The sequence below is a fragment of the Plectropomus leopardus genome, chromosome 6, assembly GCF_026936395.1.
Source record: "Plectropomus leopardus strain MGB_pleo_1.0 chromosome 6, ASM2693639v1, whole genome shotgun sequence".
In the NCBI taxonomy this organism is placed as follows: domain Eukaryota; kingdom Metazoa; phylum Chordata; class Actinopteri; order Perciformes; family Serranidae; genus Plectropomus; species Plectropomus leopardus.
Window position 1 is genome coordinate 24,701,311 of NC_142181.1, and position 23,536 is coordinate 24,724,846.

General features: G+C 39.7%; 2 protein-coding genes across 3 annotated transcripts; one reads left to right on the forward strand and one right to left on the reverse strand.

Moving 5' to 3' along the window:
* Positions 1 to 318: 318 nt before the first annotated feature.
* Positions 319 to 18,700, reverse strand: samd4b (sterile alpha motif domain containing 4B). 2 transcript variants are annotated; one of them, XM_042487268.2, is made up of 13 exons: positions 18,379 to 18,700; positions 15,300 to 15,821; positions 14,675 to 15,145; positions 13,400 to 13,642; positions 13,152 to 13,261; positions 12,712 to 12,798; positions 12,168 to 12,459; positions 10,700 to 10,785; positions 10,299 to 10,414; positions 9,848 to 10,046; positions 8,225 to 8,351; positions 5,662 to 5,745; positions 319 to 3,231 (listed from the first exon to the last, which is right to left on the reverse strand). In XM_042487268.2, exons 2-13 carry the CDS (start codon positions 15,493 to 15,495, stop codon positions 3,203 to 3,205), a joined length of 2,040 nt encoding a protein of 679 aa, XP_042343202.2. In that variant the 5' UTR covers positions 15,496 to 15,821; positions 18,379 to 18,700; the 3' UTR covers positions 319 to 3,202. The 2 variants fall into 2 exon arrangements, with proteins under 2 accessions (XP_042343202.2, XP_087935196.1); XM_088079070.1 differs by having other exon boundaries at positions 15,300 to 18,700.
* Positions 18,701 to 19,753: 1,053 nt separating this feature from the next.
* gmfg (glia maturation factor, gamma) lies at positions 19,754 to 23,342 on the forward strand. Its single transcript, XM_042486520.2, has 8 exons — positions 19,754 to 19,842; positions 20,023 to 20,179; positions 20,615 to 20,711; positions 20,852 to 20,901; positions 20,993 to 21,042; positions 21,152 to 21,234; positions 22,821 to 22,894; positions 23,160 to 23,342. Exons 1-8 carry the CDS (start codon positions 19,769 to 19,771, stop codon positions 23,229 to 23,231), a joined length of 657 nt encoding a protein of 218 aa, XP_042342454.2. The 5' UTR covers positions 19,754 to 19,768; the 3' UTR covers positions 23,232 to 23,342.
* Positions 23,343 to 23,536: the final 194 nt, after the last annotated feature.

The window sequence follows — 23,536 nt, forward strand, 5'->3', positions numbered from 1 at the left end:
TGCCTAGTAGGTATACATGAGGGAGGGGAAAAAAACACAGGGCGAAAATAAGAAAACTTTCATGATGAAAAAATAAGGAAAAACAACAAAAACTTTGTCACAGTGACACATATTAAAGCTGTGTTAGTGTCAGCTATAAAAAATAAATTCCCCATTATGTTACATTAATGTAATTTAATTTTTGATACACAACACGTTTTCGTGATGTTGTTCTATTTCCATTCATTTACCAGGCCTTTAAAATGTGATTCCATGACTTTTCCAGATTTTCCATGACTATGGGAACCCTGGTAAACAGACACAAACACAAACCACAAGTGAAGTTGCAAAAGAACTGAACCTCTTTATTTGGACTGTCAATGATCCGATGGATGCTGCACTTCAGACCATTCACACATAATGAGTGACAGTAAAAAGGTAGAGTAAGCATGGGATGCAAAAAGGTTCATAAAATATTAGAAAATGTCTGGGGAGTCCTCTGAATTAAATATAAATTGTACAAGACAAATATATGCAATGTAGCCTATAGATGGCTGCATTAATTCAATAGTTATGCCTGGCAGGGACATTAACATGATCTTGGGACCACTTGGTAGACGTCTCCATATGACACAGGCTCTGTACCTCCTAGCGAATGCTTGGTATGTGAAAAATACACCAGGCTGAGCTTGTGAAGTGCATTTCCCAACTCTTTTCATGCATCACTGGAATGTAAACACGGAGTAAACATATTCCTTGGCCTGTTATTAGTGTTCTGTTTACTCATAATAACATAATTTGTGGCTCAGATAAGCATTGTCATCCCCTGCTGCGTCTTCATTATGCACAGACACCTTGCAGAAATCTGCTGCACTGTACCTCTGTGTCTATTTGCAGCAGCGTGTAGGCTGTCCAAAGCTACAGAGGCTATGAAAAGGATAATCTGAGCCATTTGTAACATAACACAATTGATATACAGTATACTGAATAGTTAAAAATAAGATAGCCGAGTCTTAAAGTTGTCAGCATTGTTAACTGGACTCACTGGAGTCCTTTTGCGGGCATGTGTGTGATGCTTTTTAGTAAGTCAGATCTATCCAAGAGCCTGCTCTGAAGAAATCCATGACTAGAATACTACTAAAGACCACTGAATCAAAATATTGAGGATGCTGGAGCTGTGCATTTTAGGCACCACATGAATCAGGACATGACAGCTAACAGTTCAATCACAAGGCCAGGAAAAGCTCTTCTCTCTGTCATCACTGCATGACCAGAAAAGCAGGCGTTACATGCCTCATACAGTTGGGGGGAAAACAAACCTAGTGAGACTCCATGGATTAGGCGGTAGAAGGCTTTTGTTTTCAGGCTCTACCCAGCCAGCTCATGTGCGAGAAGGCGTCAGTTCTTTAATGTGTTACATAGTGAGACAATGGAGTATTCATGACATCGCATAACATGAATTGGGCATTACCCCAGAGAGATGTAAACAGTGACATTTAGGCGGTATAATCATACAACATTAGTTGCAATATTTCCTCTCTCTAGCTGTTGGCGACTCAGGGCACCATCAACCACCATGTCCTCTATCTACAACAGTGCTGTATTAGTGTGGCAAAACATGCGATTATAGAAAATAAGCATAAGTTATCAATATCAAGGGAGAGTAAAAAATACAATTGGAAAAAGATATCTGTAAATAACCATCTTTACTAGACAGACCTCCTATGGCTCTGCTGAAATAAAATGTGAATTCTTATCCCTGCCTCATGATGCAACCAAAAGTGATCCAAAAGTTAAGACCATATTACACATACATGCACCTCCGCTCTGCCACATTCAAAGACAGAGGCCGTATAAGACAAGTTTTTGATTCAACACTGATACCACATGATAATGTTCGCGTTCTGAGACTGAAAAACACATCGAGACACAAACAGAAAATATGGACATCGTCAAGCACCTTGAAAAGTATGATTCATCAAATCGTCACATTGGCCATTTGAGGAAAGAGGGCACTGCGAGGGTGAGGCGCCGCGCTTCGGAGCATTTATTACATGAACAAGATTCATTTTCCAGAGCCAATCATAAGAAGGCTAGAGGGTTGAGATGGGTTTCATTTAGTTTTCTCACCCAGCATTAGAGTGTAAATTGAAAACACTCTACCCTCCTCGCTTTTATCAATTCAATATCAAATCAGCTCTCACCAGCCCTTATTCACCCCTGTTGGGATTCCTCGGCACAAAATGAGATTCATCATCATTAAGTAGTAGGGCATAAAAAAACAGAGACAAATTGCAGCTGGCATAAATTATTCGGACTGCTATTCTTTTTAAAAAAAAAAAAAAAAAAATTAAATCATTCTCTTGCATTTCAATATCCTTCTCAAATTAACAATCGCACAACTCTTCTCTTTGGCTTTGTACGTTTGGAAGAGGACAGTCGCTTCTGCTTTGACTATGTGTTCAGGGGAAAACAGCCAAGACAATATCTAAGGGTGAGCTTTTCCTCAATCCTTTTGGTCCTCTCTCTCTCTCTTTCCTCTGCCACAAAAACATGCCCTCTAGAGAGGAAAAAAAAAAGAACCAAGGAAAGCTGTCGACCAACACCAGCCCTCACTAGCACTGTTCAAAGAACAATTAGGTTGGCTAAGAAGCGCATTGGTATCCTTGTGTTGATACCTGTCAACAAGTGGAACCTCGGTGAGTGTACCCTACGGCCAATTACAGTTTAGTGGCTAATATCAAAGATCATTTCATGAAAGTGCCTTACTCCTGGCTGGACATTTTCTCAGTCTACACATTTTGTGGTGCAGGGGCTGTCAGTGTGTTCTGGAAAGAAGCCTTGCTCCAAGGCGGGAGGAAAAGAAGAGTAACTCATAGGGCAGAACCCCTTTATGACAGCACCAATCCACCGTTTTTCTCTCAGACCACGGCAAACTGAGCCTCTGCACATCATGTCACAGTCCTGCAGGTGACACGGAGCAGTTTGTTTTTTTTATTTTCTTTTCCTCTGTCCTGCAATATAATAATCATCTGTATTCCATTTTTAATAAACTTAGTTGTATATAATAAAGTACAAAAATATTAGAGAACATATACACAGTTTTTTTGTCATTTTGTAGTGACTGCTTTGCCTGGTTTTCTGAAGCGTACGTATATCTTTGTGCTGGGTGATGAGGAATTCAACAGGCCTCAACTGAAGTGTGTTTTTTCCTTTCTTCTTTTCATATTGTTGATGTCCGGTCTGTTCCATCTGAGGAGGAGATTGGAAATAAATACGTTTCAAGACATTTACAATCATAAAATATACTGCACCATACATTTTTTTCATCCTTACAGGGGCAGTTCTATGCCATTTTCTCTGTTTTCTCCCAGGAGAAGAGAAAGTTATCGATGTCTTTTTATGTGTCCGTGAATTTTTTTACATCCATTGCAGTGCGTTTTTACGGTATGTCGGCCATTGATCTTAACATATCAGGTTATCCCTCTACATGTTGGGAAAACACAGCTACACTCATCACTGCTGAAAGAAAGTACACACACAATATCCTCATAATTACTTTGGGACTGCTGTTTCCAAAATATATAATTGTTCATGTGACATGGATGTGTGTATTAACAAAAAGGGTAGTCAATGTAATTTCTTCATTAATAGTGAAAGAGAGTGCTGCAGGAATGATGTTTTTTTTTGTAGGCCAAAGCGGAAGTTAGCATCGCCCTGGTTCCATCTTCAAAAAGTCAATATGATTTTTTTTTCCATTGGATTTTGGATTATTGCACACAAAAAAAGCTGTGGCAAACAAATACTTATGATACTTACACATTTTGTTCTGCAAGATAATCTTCACAAGTTAACACAATTTCTATGACTTGTAAAGCATAAATGCAATCCCCAGAAATAAAAAGCTAACTTTAGGCTTTAAACAAACCACGCTGCGGTCGCCATGACCTCCATGTCTCCACCACAACGCGTCTGTAACTCTTTATTCAGCGCGACGACATTCTGTAGTCTCAGTCACTTGGTATAAACCACTTTTGTTAAGACAACTGAAAAGCTTCAAAATTCACTCGCTGTTGTAGACCTTAGTCAGGCATCTACTCAAAATCCATTCAAAAAACCCAGTGACTTCGAGACAAGGGAACAAGGGTTGCTGAAATATGAACTCATTTCTGAGTTTTAAGGACTCATTGCCGTAGCAGTCTTGAGTGAAAAGAACTATGAAACACTGGAATTGTGTTATGCAGCATTCTAGCAGTACAGAAATTAGACTGTGCATGGATAAATTCAAATGTGTATGTCCCTACTATCTGATCTTCAACATCCAAAAATTAAGCCAAACAAAGCTAAACTCATTCCCTGTGTTTACATACACACTAATATTCCACTATTACTCCCAATATGACAACAGTCCGAAGTTGATACAGGTCATGTAAACGCTGTATTCTGTGTGGATATTCTAAATTAGGCCTTTTTCTGAATGTAGCATTTTTCAATAAGACGTGGGATATTGTGAATTCATTCTGGCTTTAGGAGTATTCTTTGGACATGTACACAGCGTGTTTGGTAAATGTGTCTCAACTGAGGTTTGCGGCACACAGCTCAGCTCTGTGCTTTTTCATGGCTGCGTTGTATACAAACCAACTTAACAGTGTTTTGCAACGCTGGTGTAGCCCAAGAGAAAAGCCCACACTTAAGGTCAGAAGGAGAAACACACCTACTTTTAAACATTATGAAAGACTTGGATATAAACAGTTTTTTTTATGTTCACAAGTATTGCTTCGCCAACTTTTCAAAATGTGCCTGAAGGAATGAAAGAGGGAGGCTGTGTTTGCATAGTCGAACAATTCTGTCAGCAGTGGAAAACTTGAAAAAATCCTGTTTTGAAGCAAAGAAGCAAAATGGCACAAGCGGCTCAAGCCATTCAACTTTTCCACAATTTTACGTATTAAACGACAAGTTAGATGACGTTAATCAGACTATGCACGGCTGCATGTAAACAGAAATATTAGTGTGATATTCAGTTTCATTAGCCATGTAAACAGCTTAGTAGGATTATATTGTCTTTTTTTGGAATAAGGGGAAAAACAGGAAGATTTTGTGAGTAGAAACATGGTCAGTGTTACTTTCATTTTGATTGTACACACAGACACAAAAATATATCAGTTTCTGTTTAAAAGAAAGGAAGAAAAATAGTTTAAATACCCTGAATTCCATCTTACTCACAAAAAACAGGGATACCTCTCTACATCAGTCACAGAATATTTGGAGTCAAATTATGCAGAGCCACTGACTCTAACACTGGTTTGACATAATGATGCAAATTTTGTCATTCAAGTACACCATACGATGCACAGAGGTAAGTCTGTGTCTTCTCTCTCTGCAAGCAAGACCCCAACTGTGACATGACTAATGATATTGTATAATTTATGTTATTAAAAATTAATACACAAACATAACTAATTAAATATGAATTACAAAAGTCAACAGATGTTTCCACATCTCTTTGCACAGGAGAAGTTGTGTGTGAACAAATTAGTATGTACTGCTTTTCCTGTTGGACGCAAACTGCTCATTATTTTTTCTCTCATGGTCTAGTTATAATAAGGTGCTATCTGGTTGGTATTTTCGTGAGGTTTGCCAGCCACGGGCATTGTTTAGTGCGGAGCTGCTGAGGACACTTACCCCCTAAGGCATGCTCTGTCATACTGAGGCACAGTGACTCCAGCGTGGGGTTGATCTCCAGGTCAGCACCTGGAACTTGGCATTCTGAGGAAATGGGTGAAAACAGTTTCAGTCGACAGGAAGATCAAGGTTGACATTACTGTCAGTGCTATCAAAAAGTCATTTTTATTACACTCACGCATAAAAAATGTCCACGGAAAACAACAGTTTCCATTATCAGTACTAGGGCTACACAATTAATCATTAATTAACTTTACGATTTAGTTATTAGAAAAGTTCAAGTTTTTCATCTGGAAGTGAAAAGCATTGGTGAATGTGACTTTATCATCTAAACTGTCAATTGTTAATGCCTATTAGAGTTTGCATACTCATTCAACTTTGGACTTGTCAAGCTGACAATTATTGCACACGCACACAGTTTTACGAAACAGTCACTTATTATAGTGGACCTTTAGGCTATGTTTACCTTTGTTTTGAATAAAATAAAACGGATGACTGTGAAATTAATTGGAAATGGTTAACAGCTACAAAGAATCACACTATTTTCAGCACACCAGCACATCTGTAAGAATTAATTACTTGCTTTTTTCCTCACATTCAAAAAGTACAATAGTGCTAGTTACACTTCCTGCACAGTGGAAAAGTTACTGGAACAAGTCATGAACCGATGAACAACATGACAATCAGTGTGATCAAACTGAGGAAAAAAAAATTTCACCATGTGAACGTGATGCGATCTGACATAAACGTATGTCATAAAAGTATGTCTGAACACATAAGTAGGTGAGACCTTATATCACTAAGGTAAGGTACCACAGTTGCAGGACTTACATCAAGAGTGTGTTTTGTGTTTAACGTGTGTCACAGCTTACATTTCACTTGCTTACAAACTATCGTGACCACAAGTGACCACTCAAGATGCACTTGAACTGTAATCTGATGTCAGGCGTAAACTGCCATTTATCTCCAGTAGACGCAGACATGATATATAACACGTCAGCTGAGGGACAGAGTGTGAGTGAGCTGGAAAACGAAACCTCAGTACACAGGTCAGTGACGGCCATTTGGGTGTCAAGTTTGACCCTTGACTGATCTTTAAACTCAGCTGTGCAGTGTGATGCCCGGACAGCAGTTCTGAGAAAAATGCACAGTTAAACTCTGCTGCAATACTTTTGTTTAGTGTCTTTACTGAGGAACACTTATTTTAATAGAATAGAGGAGAAGGAAGCTACTGGAGTATCATCCCAATAAACTCCTTCCACAAGTTTTTGTCTAGTTTTCTGTTATTTCTCTATTTGTTACAATAAATGTGGAAACTGTGATATAGTTAACTTTAGTTCATAGTTAATTTTACACACTTTTCCTGTTAATGACTGTTTTTATTTGATCATGCCTCTGTTTTACTTGATGTCCCTGTGAAGCACTTTGGTCAGTGTTTGTTTTACAGTGTGCTCTGTAAGTAAATCTGACTTGACTTGATCGTCCTGTAACCACAATCTCTATAATGATGTTTTATAAGATTATTTGTATTGAATGTTTGTCATTGATTGTTTAAAAAGAAAAACATTACTATGAAATACTTCTAAAAGATCTAACAACCCATTTGTGTACGTGCACAACAAAGTATAAATGAAAAATGAGGAACGCAGAAAAGTATTATGTTTTTGTCGGTATTATTTAAATTGGAACAAACGTCAAGGTTGGGGTGCACATCCCTGTTCAATTCCAGCCAAGAGCAGGTGCTACATCACATACCCTAGTTTCTCATCTTGTTTTCTGTCATACTTTATACACTGCCCTGTTCAGAAAAGGCAAAATGTCAAAAAATAGTATTAAAAACAAACAACAAACACCTAGATATAAGGTGAATATTGCATGTCGTCTGGGTGCTTGGCATGTCAGCTCTCATAACTGAAGTAAGGCTTACGGACAAAGGTGCAATAAAAAAAAAATCATTCTGTCAGAAGTAGTCCTGTGGTAAGAATAGAGGTTTTAACAGCGGTATGAAAAAGCTAAAGTGCATTCCTGTAAACATGTAAAGTGCAGCACTGCTGAGTTCATACATCTGTTTACTTTATACTTTTTGGCTATCAAACAGAATGCTCTGTGATGGAAACGTCTTATGTTTACTCTGAAAAATAGCAGAATCATTAAAAAGATCAATTTGCAGAGCTCATGTGTGGCATCTGGCTAACAAGACAAGGCAACCGTAAAATGATGTGTATTGTACAAGAAGAGAGATAGTTTACTGCTAAATGCCGCTTGCCTTGTTGTATTTTTGGAAGTCTTTTAACACCTTAGCCGAGGAACTACAGATGAACAACGGCATGTTGGCTTATTCTGGCATTTTCATACCATGTACGTATATTTATTAATCTGCAACGTTCACTCTCAAATAAACTCTACTGAAAACTAAAACTGAGATAAGCAAAATGGGGAAACAAACAGGCAATTAACGGTGGAAAAACTGATGATTTTAGTTAACGAATAAAGTCAATTAAAATGCAAATAGAGAAAGAGATAGATGAAAATAAATTAAAAGAGGCTTGACCTCATACAATACCTTGCTGCTGGAACATGAGCATGGTTTGTGGGGAAGTGTGGACAGGGAGTGAGTGGGTCCGCTGCACAGAGCTGCGACTCTGACTTGGCATGCTGTTACTGCCCCCAGGGTTGGCAAACCACAGGTTCTATAGAGGACGATACAAGTTCTCATTAAACGGATGCCACTCATCCTGGGAGGCTGACATGCTTTGCTTATCTCTTGGAAAAGTCATTAAACAGAAACTCTTGGAGCTATGATAATGAATCGATTCATATCAAAATGTGATCCCTAACCCCTCGTACTGTCTTGTGTGTACTGATTAAACTGCCAGAGTCTCCTGTTTTTTCACTTGTTTTCCTTTCAGAACAAATGTTTACTAAGGCCTAGTGTGACTCCTTAGGCATGACCGCATGCTGTTCAATACCTTCAGACATAGTGAATGGACATATTGAAGTAAAACTCTTGTGCCAAAAACGGGTGCAAAAAATTCTTCAGTCACAAAATACAAAGTCAGGTTACTACTTTTAGCTGTGTAGTCTGCTTTTAGCAGACAAGAAGTTTTCTTTCGACTTGAAAATAATAAAATAAATATCATCAAACAAAAGAAATAACATGACATAATCGTTGTGAAACCTGATCCATTTTGCCCACAATTTAAACAGGGTTCTAAAAGATTTTCATAGAAAAAAAATTCCAAAATTTTCAAAAACTTTTCAAAGACCCATGATACATTTTTGTCTTGCCCCGCTTGCCCAGTGTTTTTCAAACATATCAGATTTAAACTCTCTTCACACATAATTTTACCTAGTGGGCATACATGAAGGGAGAGATGGAACCACAGAGAAAATAAAGAAACATACAAGATGATGGTGAACAAAACACTCACACATTGATGTACAGAGCTACATTACTCTGAAAGCTAAAGAAAGAAAAATATTGCTATTGCTTTATATTACGTGGAACGTTTTCCACAAAAGATCACTTTAACGCACTACAAAATTCCATCACGTTTCCAAAATTTTCACTAATTCCATGATTTTCGCAGGCCTGGAAAATGTGCTTGTGAACTTCCACGACTTAATCAGGTTTTCCATGACAGTGGGAACCCTATTGGAAGGAGCAGTGTAAACAATTTAGGGGGATTTAGTGACATCTAGCAATGAGGATTGCAGACTGCAACCAGCTGAAACTTCTCCCAGTTAGAATTCCTTCAGTGTTCTGACGGTTTTTACCAGGAGCCGAATAGTCTGCAGAGGTCTAAAAACAAATGGACCCAGTGATTTAAACTGGTAAAAACACTAAATAAAGCAGTTTGTCACTACGGGGCTACCAACTAGGGTGACCAACACAAAAACACTAATAGCCTTATCTAGGGCCAGTGTTTGGTTTGACCACTGGCTGTGCAACATGGCATGTACAAGGACCTGCTCCCTATGTAGATATGAACAGCTCATTCTAAGGGAACAAAAACACGGTAATTCTTATTTCTCAGATGATTATACACTAAAGAAAACATACTTATTATATTATTCAATTTCTGCCTATATATTCCCCTAAATCCTACACACTGGACCTTTAAGGTAGGCTACATGTGTCATAAACTGGTGTAAAAAAAGCTCATCCATGGACAGTAATACTGACTTGTCTACCCTGTCCTGCCATAGCAGGATTAGTGAGTGTGTGGCGTGGAGACGCTCCCCCGATCCCACCAGGACTCAGAAGACCGATGCGCCCGGCTGGGAGTCCACGAGGAGTCATCTGGAACTGCCTTTGTCCCCGCCGCCCTACAACTCCACTCACAGAGCCTGCTGTGGGGAGGGAGTTGGACCCATAGGTCCAGCTGGAGTAAAAAAAACACAAACAAAAAGGATCAAACATCAGAAATCAATCGGAGTTAAGAGAACTGTTGAAGCTACTTCATATGAAACGGTATTTGAATGGTAAAGAGAGAGTGAAAGACAAAAGGAAAAAAGAATCAAAGTAAAAGTTAGACAGTAGGGGTGAGTGCAGGGAGAATGTAACATTCAGCTGGTCTGACATCTCCCCTGCTGTAGAGGGAGATCAAAGGTAAAGGAGGCCAGCAGAGTCTCACCCTTTTTGTCGGTACACAGGCATGTCCAGCATAGCTTTCCGAGGGAACAGGCGGAGCAGTTTGAGGACCTGCTGCTTCCAGGAGACCAGCCTTTTCTTGTGAGTTTCTGTGAAAGCCTGACACACAGAGAAAGACAGAAGACAAAAAAAAGGCCAGAATTTCAAAGAGCATGAACAGGACTTCAGCAGATGCTTGTGGAATTTGTGATTTTTCAAGGAAAAGGACAAGTTTTATTCCTCTTTTGAAACAAAAAAAGAACTATAGATTGTATATTACTACCATTTAATATAAAATTGTCTATGTGGTATTTTCAGTATTTTCTACTCTTTTTTTATTTCTGGTGTTGTTATATTACCATTGGGTGCATTTACAACAATATAAAAATGACCTCAAATTCCCACCTCATGTGTCAGACACTTCTCAATGAGCTGAAGGTAACAGCTGATATTCTCCTCATCTGGCCTTGACACCAGCAGCTGGGTGCACACTGAAACAAAAAGAAGCCAGGGTTTATATTCATGTCCATTAAGCACATTTGGAGAGATGTGATGGATACCTGTAGGTCTCTGGATATGAGGAAAGGTGGATATGGATAATAATTTTAATCTAATTTAGTAAGTGTGTTTTCTGTTGAATGCTTTCGTGGTCATAAAATGCTTTCATAGTTTTATTACAGTATTTTGTTATACTGCTAATTATAGGCAGGGTTCCCCAAACATTCATTCATCTGTAGCGGCCTGCCATTATCAAAACATCTGCTGCTATAAATAGATTTTCTATTTTTAGAGCTTGACCGTTCATTAGGAGCACTATGAGAATATATATACTGTTTGGTTATTCACTGCGTCACAATCTCAGAGTGCAGAGCATACTCTGGGCATAGATGAAGCAGTGGAGCATCAGGCGCATTGAAACCCTTCATTAACCGTTCATTCGTCTGGGTCTAGAGATTTGTATTCACTCGCAGTAGCTGCTGCTCTCATCCATCAGTCTAATCTGATCTGAACTGAATGAATCGACAGATCGATTATTTACACTGCAAGTCACAACATGCTGCTGAGGAAAACTCACGGAGAACTTTGCATGCAGTGATTTCACAGACCTGAGTGTTTAAAATGATAGAATCTCTGTTGTAAATTTGATAATATCGAAAATTACCAAAACTATATAAAAAAATAAAAATAAAAATCTACAATCAGTCTTTCAACCGATGGTTGCACCTATGAATCTATTGCACACAGTAGACCTCCACTAGGCAGTCAACGCTGCAATGGATTAGGTAAGGCTTGTTGTTTTTAGCTTTTTAGATAAAACAGTCTATAAAACAGATTTTTCAACTATTGTCAATCACTGCAACAAGGAGAGATCCTTGAGCATAGACTTATAAATGTGCAAACAAAATGTGAGGCTAATTGCTCCAATAGTCACTGAGAAGAGCTGTGGACAGACGGATGCACATACTCACGACCAAACTCATGATCTCCTTCCAGCTTACGTCTGGCAGAGATTACAACAGGGAAGACAATCAACTGGTCCCAAACCCCTGGCTGTTACGCTCTCTTCAGCAACACTTGACTGCAGGTGTTTGTTCACTGACTTTTTCTGGACCAGCACTATGAGCAGGTTATTTATTTTTTTTCTTTCTATTTTTGTGTGTTTAAGATTAAGTAAGTGTTTAGGATCAAGTATCAAAGTTTCAAATTCTGGTATTGTAACAGCCCTAGTTGACTGAGTCTTATGTGTGTGTGTGTGTGTGTGTGTGTGTGTTAACAAAGTTAAAAGAGCACTTCCGATGAGGACTATTCAATATTACCTCTTTAGTCTACATGTAATCAATTAAAATCTGGTAAAAAAACATCTTAGTCCTACCTTTACCCATAACACGGGTGAACTGTCCAGCAATGTCGCCGTCTGAGATGGGTGTGGCTGAGGAGTCTCCATCGCAGGGAGGTGGGTTGTGGGACTGGAAGCCCTCTGAGGCCGGCTCTTTGTCTGCTCCTGTTTTTGGGGCTTCTGAAGGGGAATTGGCTGCGTCCGGGGCGTTGGCTGTGTCCAGGGCAATTTGTGATGCACTGGGTGGGCTGTAGGCCTTGATGGGTGTAATGATGATCTGCTGCAGCTCTTGAAGAGCGTTACGCAGGTTCCCACCTTCCAAAATATCCTGCCATGAGATGATTACATCAGTTTATGCTATATAAACTTCTCAGAGTACAGATTCCAATCAGTCCTCCCCTGTGTCTGTTTCTGTGCAGAATGGAAATTTCTGGATGAAACTAAATCAAGTGTCACATGATCATCCAGCAAGTACACACTCAAGTGCATTTTTGATCAGTACAAGTGAAAACTCATTAAGACAAAACACTGTTGCCGATGTTATAGCATTGCAAGAACAACATCGTCCCATCTGGGTTACCTTTTCTAAAGACTTGAGCACACTCTGCCTCTCTCTAAGTTTCTGGATACTCAAGGCGATCTTATGCCGCGCTCCTTTAGTGACGTTCTAAAAAGGAGAGAGAGCAAAAAACAAGATGCAGTGAGATAGCAAGCAAGTCATTTCTTGTGGCAACACTGTGCAATTTATACACTCACTAAATAACAAAGCTAATCACCATTTGTTTCATTAAAGCCAAGGGGCAGAGGCAAAATCGCACCATTTGTATGTCTGACTGGCTCAATGTAACTGTAGGGTGCATCGGTTAATTTCATGCCTCATTGAGAGTTGATGTATCATCAGGTTTGAGGACAGTAATGTTCACAATTGATAAGGAGGGTGGAGTAATCAAAGCCCAGCTCCAGTGTGTGAGTGTGTTTGTGTGTGTGTGTGTGTGTGTGTGTATAAGGAGGCTTAAAAACCTGCGACTCCAGGTGGTGCTCTGTGAGAATCATCATCTCCTCATAGGTCATCTGGGAGAAAAGTGATGCATATTTATGAAGGCGGAGACTCTTCAACCATGCAGGGACATCTAGAACAAATATACCGAGGGAAAAAGAAAGTGAAGTCACATTTTGGCTTATATCACCACAGCTGTTGGCTGTGTGCGGCTTTTACCAGAGCAAAATGCTGCAAGCGCCCTTGGCTCAGTTCGGTAGTAAACTCTGACCTTTCATGCCACTGCCATCCTCCTGAAAGGTGTTTCGAGCGGAGCCCTGTTCTTCAGTCTGCTCGCTGCCTGAGGAGGCTACGCTGCTCTGAGGTGAAAGGGGTGCGTGGTCTGTTAGAATGAAGTTCTGCCGGCCTCCTACGTCATCCTGGCTAACCCACTCAGAGCCACAAGCCTGGGGACTGGAGGGAATAACGGACATGGACTTCTTCAGAGGGCTGGGCTGCATCTGCCCACCCAGACCTGGCAAAGGAAACAATTAATACATGAGGAACAGCAGTTATTCTTGGGAATTCCCATGAAAGAAATTAAATAACACTCTATGAACAATATAAGAGATGTCTACTAGGCATGAGCAGTATCACAGCGGCACAGTATACCAGGGAACTTAGAAATCCTGACTGTGTTCTTTTAAATACCTTAAACATACAGAACATCATCTTTGTGTTAACTTCATACTGGAGAGGCTGAATTGAGGATGTTTTGTATGCAGTACGCATCACGTTTCCCAGAAGTTACGCCCAGGTCACACTGCATGCATGGGCAGTGTCTTGTTGCAGCGCTGCTGTAGAGCTGCATACTGTAATAACTACTGCATTTACACAATTAAAAGCACATACTCCACTCATTTATGAAGCCATGAAATCTACTGCACCTCAATAACATTGTCCTACAATTATTTGACAATACAATTGAGATTCTGTAGAAAGAAACATTGTCAGAGGGCTTTTATTTTGAAACAGAAACAGGAAATATTAAGTAAAGCAGATATTTTTTATTTCATCATGTCTGTGACGGATAAAGACATTGAAACTGTTCTCTGTTACTCTGAAGTGCAGCAGTTGAGCAGTGGTGCTCACGCTGTCAGCCAGAAAAAAAAACAAAAAAAACAACAGCTTCCGCGACATGGAACCTCTTGGTTTCATAGAGAAAAACATGAATTCAGAAGGTGTATGGTTGCGTTTCTTTTTTTAATCGGGAAAATGGGTGTAAGAATATTACCTTTTGTTGACATTGCATGAGTGTATTGTGTAATGAGTCGACTGAAAAGGGCAAGACAGCCTGCAGTCCGTAGCGAACTTGCTGGTCGGTGGTGGGGTGGGGTTTAAGCGCCGTGCTGAGACCATCATATGCCGTACCCCAGTGAAATTCCAAAAAGGTATGAAAAAATAGATACTGCCCAAGCCTAATGTCTACAATGGTTTCAATGCCTCCTCAAACCTATTTCCTCATGTTTTTTTCAACTCGAAAAATGAGGAGAAAGAAAAACATTACCTGTGTTATTGCTGTTGATGGGAGAGGACATCCCGCCTGGGAAAGGCATGTGTCCGTTCTGGCCTGCTGGAGACGTGCTAGATGAGGGGGACTTGTCGTGCCAGGCGTGGCCGGGGTCCAGAGCTTCAGCAGAGCTGGGCCATTCATCTGAGCCTTGCCGTGGGTGGTAGGGGCTAGATGGAGCCCGGGGTGCGTAGCCACTAGATAGGTGCTCTTCCAGGTGGTTTAGCCACATGGCCAGAGAGGTGCGGTCATCCAGTGTGGTGGCAGGGTGGATGAGCGCGTAGGACAGCAGCTGCCTGCTTTCTTCCACAAACAGGCTACTCTCAATAGTGTGACTCAACACCTTCTGCAGCAGCTTCATGTACTCACATTTGGCCTCGCTGTTGCGTGGCTGCAGCAGAGGCAGGTGGGACAGCAGCAAGGACACAACCTTCTCTTTTGGCTCCTGATGCCACTGGCTGACAATTGCTAATGACAAAGGGCAAACAGAGAATTTCAACCGCAATTAATCTTTTATTACTAGTTTAATACAGGCTTTCTTCAGTGTTTGGAGAAGAAAGAACAAATAGTGCTTCATAATCAGACAACTGATATCATATGATAAAAAAAAACTCTCAGCTACCTGCATTGTTGGCCTCAGCTTCTAGGATGTGGATCTCTGTGCAGTCTGCCAGCCAGTGTTCAAGGCAGATGTGCAAGAAGCGAGCCTGGGTGCGGGACACCCTCTTCAGGAGGGACAACAGTGCCACCGTCTGTTCACACTCATTCCAGCCCTTGAACCAATCTGTGAGGATACCTACCTGGTCTCGGAACATCATGGCGTGTCTCCTCGGTAAGGAGAACAGGAATGTGTGGAAGGGGAGGGGGTACTGGAAAGACTGCTCTCGCAGACACAGACAGGATCAGTCTCACCCCGCACAGCGGGGTTGTATTTGCAACAGTCCTGGGATCCCCTCAGACTGGACCGAGGGGCCCTCACATGGTTCAGGTGCAGAAGCAACAGCAGACACAGATGCCGTGCGGATTATCGGGAAGATGTCTTTTTATATGAGGCAGAAAGTGTGTCAATTGTAATTTGTAATGACACAAACAGGAAAAGCTTTGATTTTCACTCTGGCATGTTCCGGATCACATCATCTGCTGCCTATTAAATTAACAAACAGAGAAAGAGAAAAATCTTAGATGACAATTTAGCCAATGTCTACTTCAATTTTAAAATCTTAACCAAGATTAAGTCCATCTATTTATTTGTATACAACAGTTGTAGTCCCCCTGTGATTTTAGACAGTGGCATGGTCACATATCTTTTTTCTGCCCCAAGGCCACACATAACAGTCCGAATGGGTCCTTAAAAAATCTTATATGTCCAGTGTGTAGGATTTGGTGGAATCTAATGAACAAACTGAAACGTATCCTCTGAGTCAAGTGTGTATAGTGGTGATGTGAAAAAGCAAATGGCCCTGTCTTGAGCCAGTGTTTGATTTTTTTATAAGAGCATGGCAGACTTCATGGGCGAGGACCACTTCCATATGTAAACACAGACAGCTCATTCTAAGGTAACAAAAACACAACAATACTTAGTTTCGGGCGATTATAAAATAATGAAAACATAGGTGGGAATATCATGTTCCATCTCTGCCAATATAACCCCCTAAATCCTCCATACTTGACCTTTAAATAATGGAGATGGATCATCAGATTCAGTGAGTGACACACTGGTTTTACAGTGAAGATAGGCGGAATAATAGCCTATAAATAAGATATTTTATCACACACAGCCAATATAGGACAAACAAGCAACTTCAAGCTTTTACGGTATGCAAGCAATGACAGTGATAAGGGATATGACATAAGATTGTAATTTAAGAACTTTTCCATTCAAAATTGACTCAATATGTATAAGAAATATCCCAAAATATCTCAGTTAAAACAGTGACTGTAGGGCGTTATTTGAGTTGAGCTGTTATTAATAAACTTTATCACATCATAAAGGACTTTTGTTGTATCATAATGATAAAGGTGCAGGTCATTCACAACAGGTGTACCAAAGATGTTATCCAAAAGATAAGAGTCAGGGTCATTAATGCTCAGAGACACACAAAAATAGGCTGCTCCAAAGAGTAAGAGCTGTCAGTGAGCAATAATTCACTGATTATCCACTATCCATTATCACTGACCAGCAAGGTAATATGCTGCCAAAGCTAACCAACACTAAACGGTAGCGCCTGAACATTGTGGGCTACAATTTTGATTTAAGGACAAATCTGAGTTTCCTTGTATGAACTCAGGTCAACAGACTGCAAGGTTTATTAAGTTGGCACTGACTAATATTAATCACGGCGGCCACAACGCTGAAGTTAGCTTATCATTCAACAGTTAAGGGGAGACTTAAGGGAAAAGTAACTTAGTTTGCTTTGCTACCTATCCTCGGCTTTTTGCACCTCTCACTGTTGTAAAAACGTGTTAGACATTCAACCTAAAGCCTTAACGCTTTCTGAAACCCACTTTTACATTTGTAGAACTTTTATTCAAGTTGTGAAAATGCATGACAGGCTGCATTTCATTTAAAACGTGCAAAAAGGGACGTTATCACTGTTTTTTTCACATGTTGACCACATTAGGACTAGGTCCAGTTCAACTATGGGTGTTACAAATCTGAAACTGTGTTTTAAATAGTATTTAGCCTCTCTGGAATGATCTAGTCCAGCCAGGTTTGATCTGTCTAAAGTATATGGCTTTTTGATCTGGACCTAGTCTAATCTGGTCAACGGGGGGGCAGTTAAATCTTCCTCTTTTGCATTTTCACAAACTAAGCGTAAATGATTTAGACCGCATTGGGGCTTCGCCCTACATGTCTAACACGCTTTCACAACTGTCAGAGATGCAAAAAGCTAATAGGTCGCTCAGCAATCTAAGTTACTTGTCCCTTAACTACTGAATGGGAAGCTAACTTCAGCGTAGTCCGGCAGCCTAGCATTAGATAGCGGTTAGCCAGAGTTAGCATGGCCCAGTGATGTTTCCCTCGAAACAGACCACTCGACACAATAAAAAGCCTTCAAAGCAGAAGAATTACAACAAGATGTTTTGATGGCTCATTTTACCACGCCAAAAATCACGTGACAACCCCAAACGAGGCCTCGTAAAGTCTGTAAAAGGGGTGTCGCGCTAGTCTCGAATACGGGATGTTCTTGTCAGTCTGCCTCAGTATTTAGCTGTAAATTCAGTTTTAAAGTGACCCATCTAGTAAAGCATGCTTTGCTAGACAAAATAACAGTAATGAAAGCAGCAAATCACTACAAACCCAACTGTTTGACCATGGTTTCAGATTTAATCCATCGATTTAGAAATGCAATACAAAGGGTTTTTTCCAGCAGGTGTCGCCATTCTTGTCTGTATCAAATGCTTCGAAACCATTTTTAACACAGAATAGCTTCATAGTGATTCAGTACTTTAGGAAGCTTCGTTTGCCCCCATCACCACTTTGGTCTCCCAAATAAATAATGAGGGATTTGGGATTTGTTTCGTTGTCTTTTCGTTAGCTCTGTTACTGCCCCTGTTCTCCGTTTCGTACTTCAATCTTAACGGTGCGAACAGGGACGTAAAAACGCAGCTTTTATCGACAGCAGCTTGTAGGCAGTTGACTAGAAAGTTATGTGAGTTGTGGTTAGCCATAATCAGACTCAAAAGGGTTTGCTGTTTACCTTTGTCAGTTGTCACTGGTTAGCGAGCTAGGCTAAAGTGCTAATGCATAGCTAGCTCGACGATAGGGATAGCTAAGTGCTAGCGCTAGCTTCTTAGCTAGCAAGTTTTGCTAATAGATGCAATAACGTTAGCTTAGCTGAAAGAAGCGTAGATTTCGATCCCATACGAGGTATTCCTGTAGGATATTCCTTTACGGTGGCAAGCTCCGTGGTTTCAAACAGGCCATGTTAAAGAATGTATGTACAAAATGTTTATTGCAATGCAGAAAATAAAGAGTGTACGCCTGGAGAAATCTACTTCGATTTTGAGTTGACGCAAGACGTGAATGAAACGTCACACGTCTGGACGGTACGTAATGTTTTGTTCCGCCCACTGTCTGCTAAATATACATCCATGAATAAAAAGGCTGCCACCCTAACATGCAAACTCAGAAACATCGAGCCACATTCAGCTGTCATGGAGTTTCCGAACAGCAGCAAACACGTCTGATGTATAATGTTGGCACAATTGTCATATTTGTACGAGAGGAAAAACAAAACAAACACATGGTTACTAGAAGAAATTCGTTTTTATGTTTGTGTTTCAGAGATGGGATGGTTGTAACACCTTTTGCATTTCATACAGTTACTCAAAAATATTTGGACAACACTATATATATATATATATATATATATATATATATATATATATATATATATATATATATATATATATATATATATATATATATATGTGTGTATATATATATATATATATATAACATATATCTTTCTGCTAATTACTCATACCATTTTATTTTATTTTATTGTGTTTTTATGTTTGAGAGCACAACAGAAGTACAGCATTTCAGTCAAATCATTTAGACATCTTTTTTGTTGTGTGTCATGAACACATATACAAAACAGACACAAAAATAATAAATACATTTTTTTTAAAAACCCACATACATACACCAAAGTGACAAAGACACACAAAGTGGGCATATTATGGTTGGTCTACTCCAATAAAGCGTATTACCGACCATTCACTACCAAATCACTCACTGAAGGGGGGCCGCACTCATCTAAGGTTCATTGTAATAGTATACATCAGACAGCCTGTCACAGGGAGGAGTTAACAACAATTTACCATACCAAAATGTTAATGTAGGTACATGTACATCAAGCCAAACAGGCACATGAATGGGGTGGGGTCAGAGTTGCAACATGCGCAAAGTTTCCACCAGCAGAGAGCAGTGATGAGATACTGTGACAGGAGCATTTTTTTTATATTACTTTTAATGCGTAAGTAGCCTACTTCTTACTGCATATAATTAGATAGATTTTCTTAGTCCACTGGAAAACAGGAAACTTTCGAGCCTCAAAAGTTCCGTTGTGTGTTCATTCCTGTATGATAACAGGAAGTGAGAGTAACCCTAATCGCGCCAGCGATACTACAGTAGTTGTTATGTTAAACTATATATGGTAAACTGAGCCTGTTCAACGCAAACAGTATCGATTTATTAAACACAATCTCTTCTGTCAAACTAAGATTCACGTGTCTCTTATGCATTCTCTTCCTTCATGCATAACACAGGCGTCAGACTGCTTTCAAACACTGGGCTGAGCTTGCATACCGGTTTCGTCTTGTGCTGTTGAATACAGGAAGCAGCAGCGGTGCGTGCTCCAGCAGATCCCCCCTCTGAAATCTCAGGGAGGATCTCGACAGTCGGAGAGTTGCTGTCAGTTTGACGCGAGTTTGTTTCAACAAGGAAGTGTCGCTCGGAAGACAGACAGGCAGAAAGGATCCGTTTTGAGAATGGTAGGTAAAAACTGATGCAATTGCTTGAAATATTTCGCTTTTCTGTTGAAATCCACTGCATTTGATAAACTGTCATTCATATGTATGTGTATATATATATATTTTTCACTATGCCATTGCGACACAAGTCGCCCATCCCCCGCGCTCTTTCACACAGGAAACTACATTCTTGCATGTTGCAGCAAAAACATTTCCCGCCCTCAATATGTCAGAATAATGTTATGAATCTTTAATGCATCCATGGAAGGCGGATAGAGACCTCAGCATATGAACAGATCGAGCAGATGTCTTTTACCCCTTTTCTTTGTTTCTATATCTGGCGTGTAAACCAATACACATAACTTTGTTTTCCAGAAGCGCAGGAGCTATTTTAATGTTTCCCTGACTGACACATTTCGGGTGATTTCTCTCTTCTTTTTTAATGCCATTTTGCAGTCAGGGACTCTGGTTGTGTGTGAAGTGGATGAAAGCGTGACTGCTTTATTGAAAAAGTTCAGATTTCGAAAGGAGACCACCAATGCTGCCATTGTAAGTAAGTATCACATGCTTATTATGAATGTTGTTGTGACATGTATACCTCCACAACACACATTTCAAATCCCATACAAATACCAGTGCATCAACAAATCTGAAACAGAACCATGTGCCTTACTGATAATTTTTATTTCTAAGTGAAAATAGACATGGAGAAACAGCTTATTGTCCTTGATGAGGAACATGAGGTAAGTCAAATTTTGTGATTGTTTTTTTTCTCCTTACTCGGGGGGTGAGGATGTTTGTTGGTTCATTCTTTGTTAAAAATCTGTCTTTTAGGACATCTCACTGGAGGACTTGAGCAATGAAATTCCAGCTCATCAACCCAGATATCCTTCTTACGTAATCTTATGAAAATAGCAAAACCCTTGAATTCACACAAATTGTATCAGAGTTTTAACTGTGACAAAAGTTTTAAATTCTTTGACAGTATTGCACATACATTGTCTACAGCTACAAATTAAACCATGATGATGGGAGGGTGTCGTACCCTCTCTGTTTCATATTCTCCAGTCCAACGGGTAAGCAATTACAATATCTTCAAATCGTCTTAATCCAAAAGTGATCTCTCTCCTGTTTTTCTGAATAATAGAATAACTTAAAGGAACACTTAACCCACAAAATGACCATTTGTATATAAATTATTCATGCCGCGTTACCCTGAATTTGTGAAGACAACTTTGTTTTTCTTGCCTGCCTCCACAGAAAATAACAGCAAAACTAACATCTGTTTACAAGTTGTCACACAACTGGTGCAGTATAATCCAAGTCTCATTGATCCTGTCCATGCATTTTTTGCAATTGGTAATGCAGTCTGGCTTTGAAGGGAGCATAGATCATTTTCAGTTCAGTTTTAAACCATCATTGATCTACAGGGTTGAAAAATGAACACATCAGTAAAGTGCCAAAAAGCAGCAGTTCTTTGAATGGCCACTTGAGGCCAGCTCCAGAAGCGAGTCGATCTCCATAGACACAGACACCCATGTTAAAATGCCCAACTGTACAGCAGAAATAGATATGTTTATAGCACGGTACAGAAAAATGGTTTTGGTTTCTATAGCTTAATTTCTCTGTTCATGTCAACTCTATGGGGGCAAATTTTTATATATCTCACCCGTTTACATTTTATTAAGGCTTAAAGTTACACATAATTGAGAGTGAGCTGCTTTGATTGACAGGCTGTCTGCTGATGGTGTACTTTGCTCCTAATGCTGTGTTCACACTAGAGCGCACTCACACTACAATTAATTTTCAATGGAAGCTGACATGACGCTACATACTGACACCTGACACTTGTTGCTGCTGGCAAGTGTGACGCGCCACAAACAAAAGTTGAGCAGGCCTCAACTTTTTTTTCAGCTCTCCAATGATGTGTTTTGTTTTTTTCCAGTGACACTGTGTCATTAGGTTAGTTAGCTGATGCTATAGCTTTATATGAATTGCGATGCACACAGGGATGCAATGGCGTGGTGAAATGTGATGTATAAGTGGGCCCCGGCCATTGATTAAGAGCATAGATGTTTCTATGATCAAATACAAACTTTAGATGATGTTAAATGGAGGTGCTTCGTAACACACACACCCTGTAACAACGCAACGACTAAAACTGACTCTCCACTTCAAAACGGGGGTGTTCAGGAAACCAGTGGGTGACGTCACGATAGCTATGACCATTATTTTTTTAGTGTCTATCGTTTTAAATAGTACGGTTTTAGCGAAAATGCACATGTTGGAGAAGTACTGAGCACGCAACTGGATAAATGAGACTTGGATTACGCTGAGTTTGTAGACAGATATTTTGATATAAGTTAAGTTTTGCTGTTGTTAAATATGGTCCCCAGTCAATCAGTAAATAAATATGTTGATTGTTTTCTGTGTAGGCATGGGAGAAGCACAAAGTTTACTTTGTCAATTCAAGCTAACACATCATGACTAATGGACATACAGATGGTGATTTGTGGTGTTCCTTTAACAGCCAAACTAACAGGTGTCTGCTCTTTAATGTACTTGAAATGTGTTATAGTAATGGAGGGGGCTTTTTTTTTTAATTTGTTGAGGAATGAGGTCAACGTACATAATCACTTGGAAAAAAATTTCATTTTGACAGGATGCAAGACAGAACAAAACATGATGTACGCAGGCAGCAAGAATGAACTGGTCAAAGCTGCAGGGCTCACAAAGGTAATGATCTTAAAATGATGTGGTGTGTAGTTTATTGTAACTGCAGTGCATTATAATGGGACACTTATTGAATGTTAAGTTGGTTGGCAACTTGTTTATCAGGTTATTCTTACTTGAGATGCACTGTTTGTTTTGATTCCCTACCTTGATTTATAAGCAACTAGCTTCGGTATTAAGGAATTAATACCTCCAAACTTCTTTCAGCTTTTATGAGGTTTTATTATTCACATTTTGAATGTGATGTTTTTCTCTGCTTTACTCCAAGATCTTTGAAATAAGGAGTACTGACGAGTTGACAGAAGAGTGGCTGAAGGGGCGTCTGGCGCTGTTTCACTGAATATTCATCTTGAAAACAAGCAGTACTTTTTCTTTGCGAAACATGCCCATGGATGTTAATTTTCTGTTGTTGAGCATGTTATTGCTATTAAAAAGATTTTCTGTATAAAAAGATGTTTTGAATCGTCAGTTTAGCGATGAAACAATCATTTTAGACATGAACTACCTCATTTTGTTTCCCAACAAAAGTCTGGACTGAGCATCAACTAAAATCAATTATTTAATAGTTTTTAAATCAAGCGCAAATGACCTCCCTTACTTCTTTGAGCTATGTGACCATGACTATGTTTATGGGATTATTAAGAG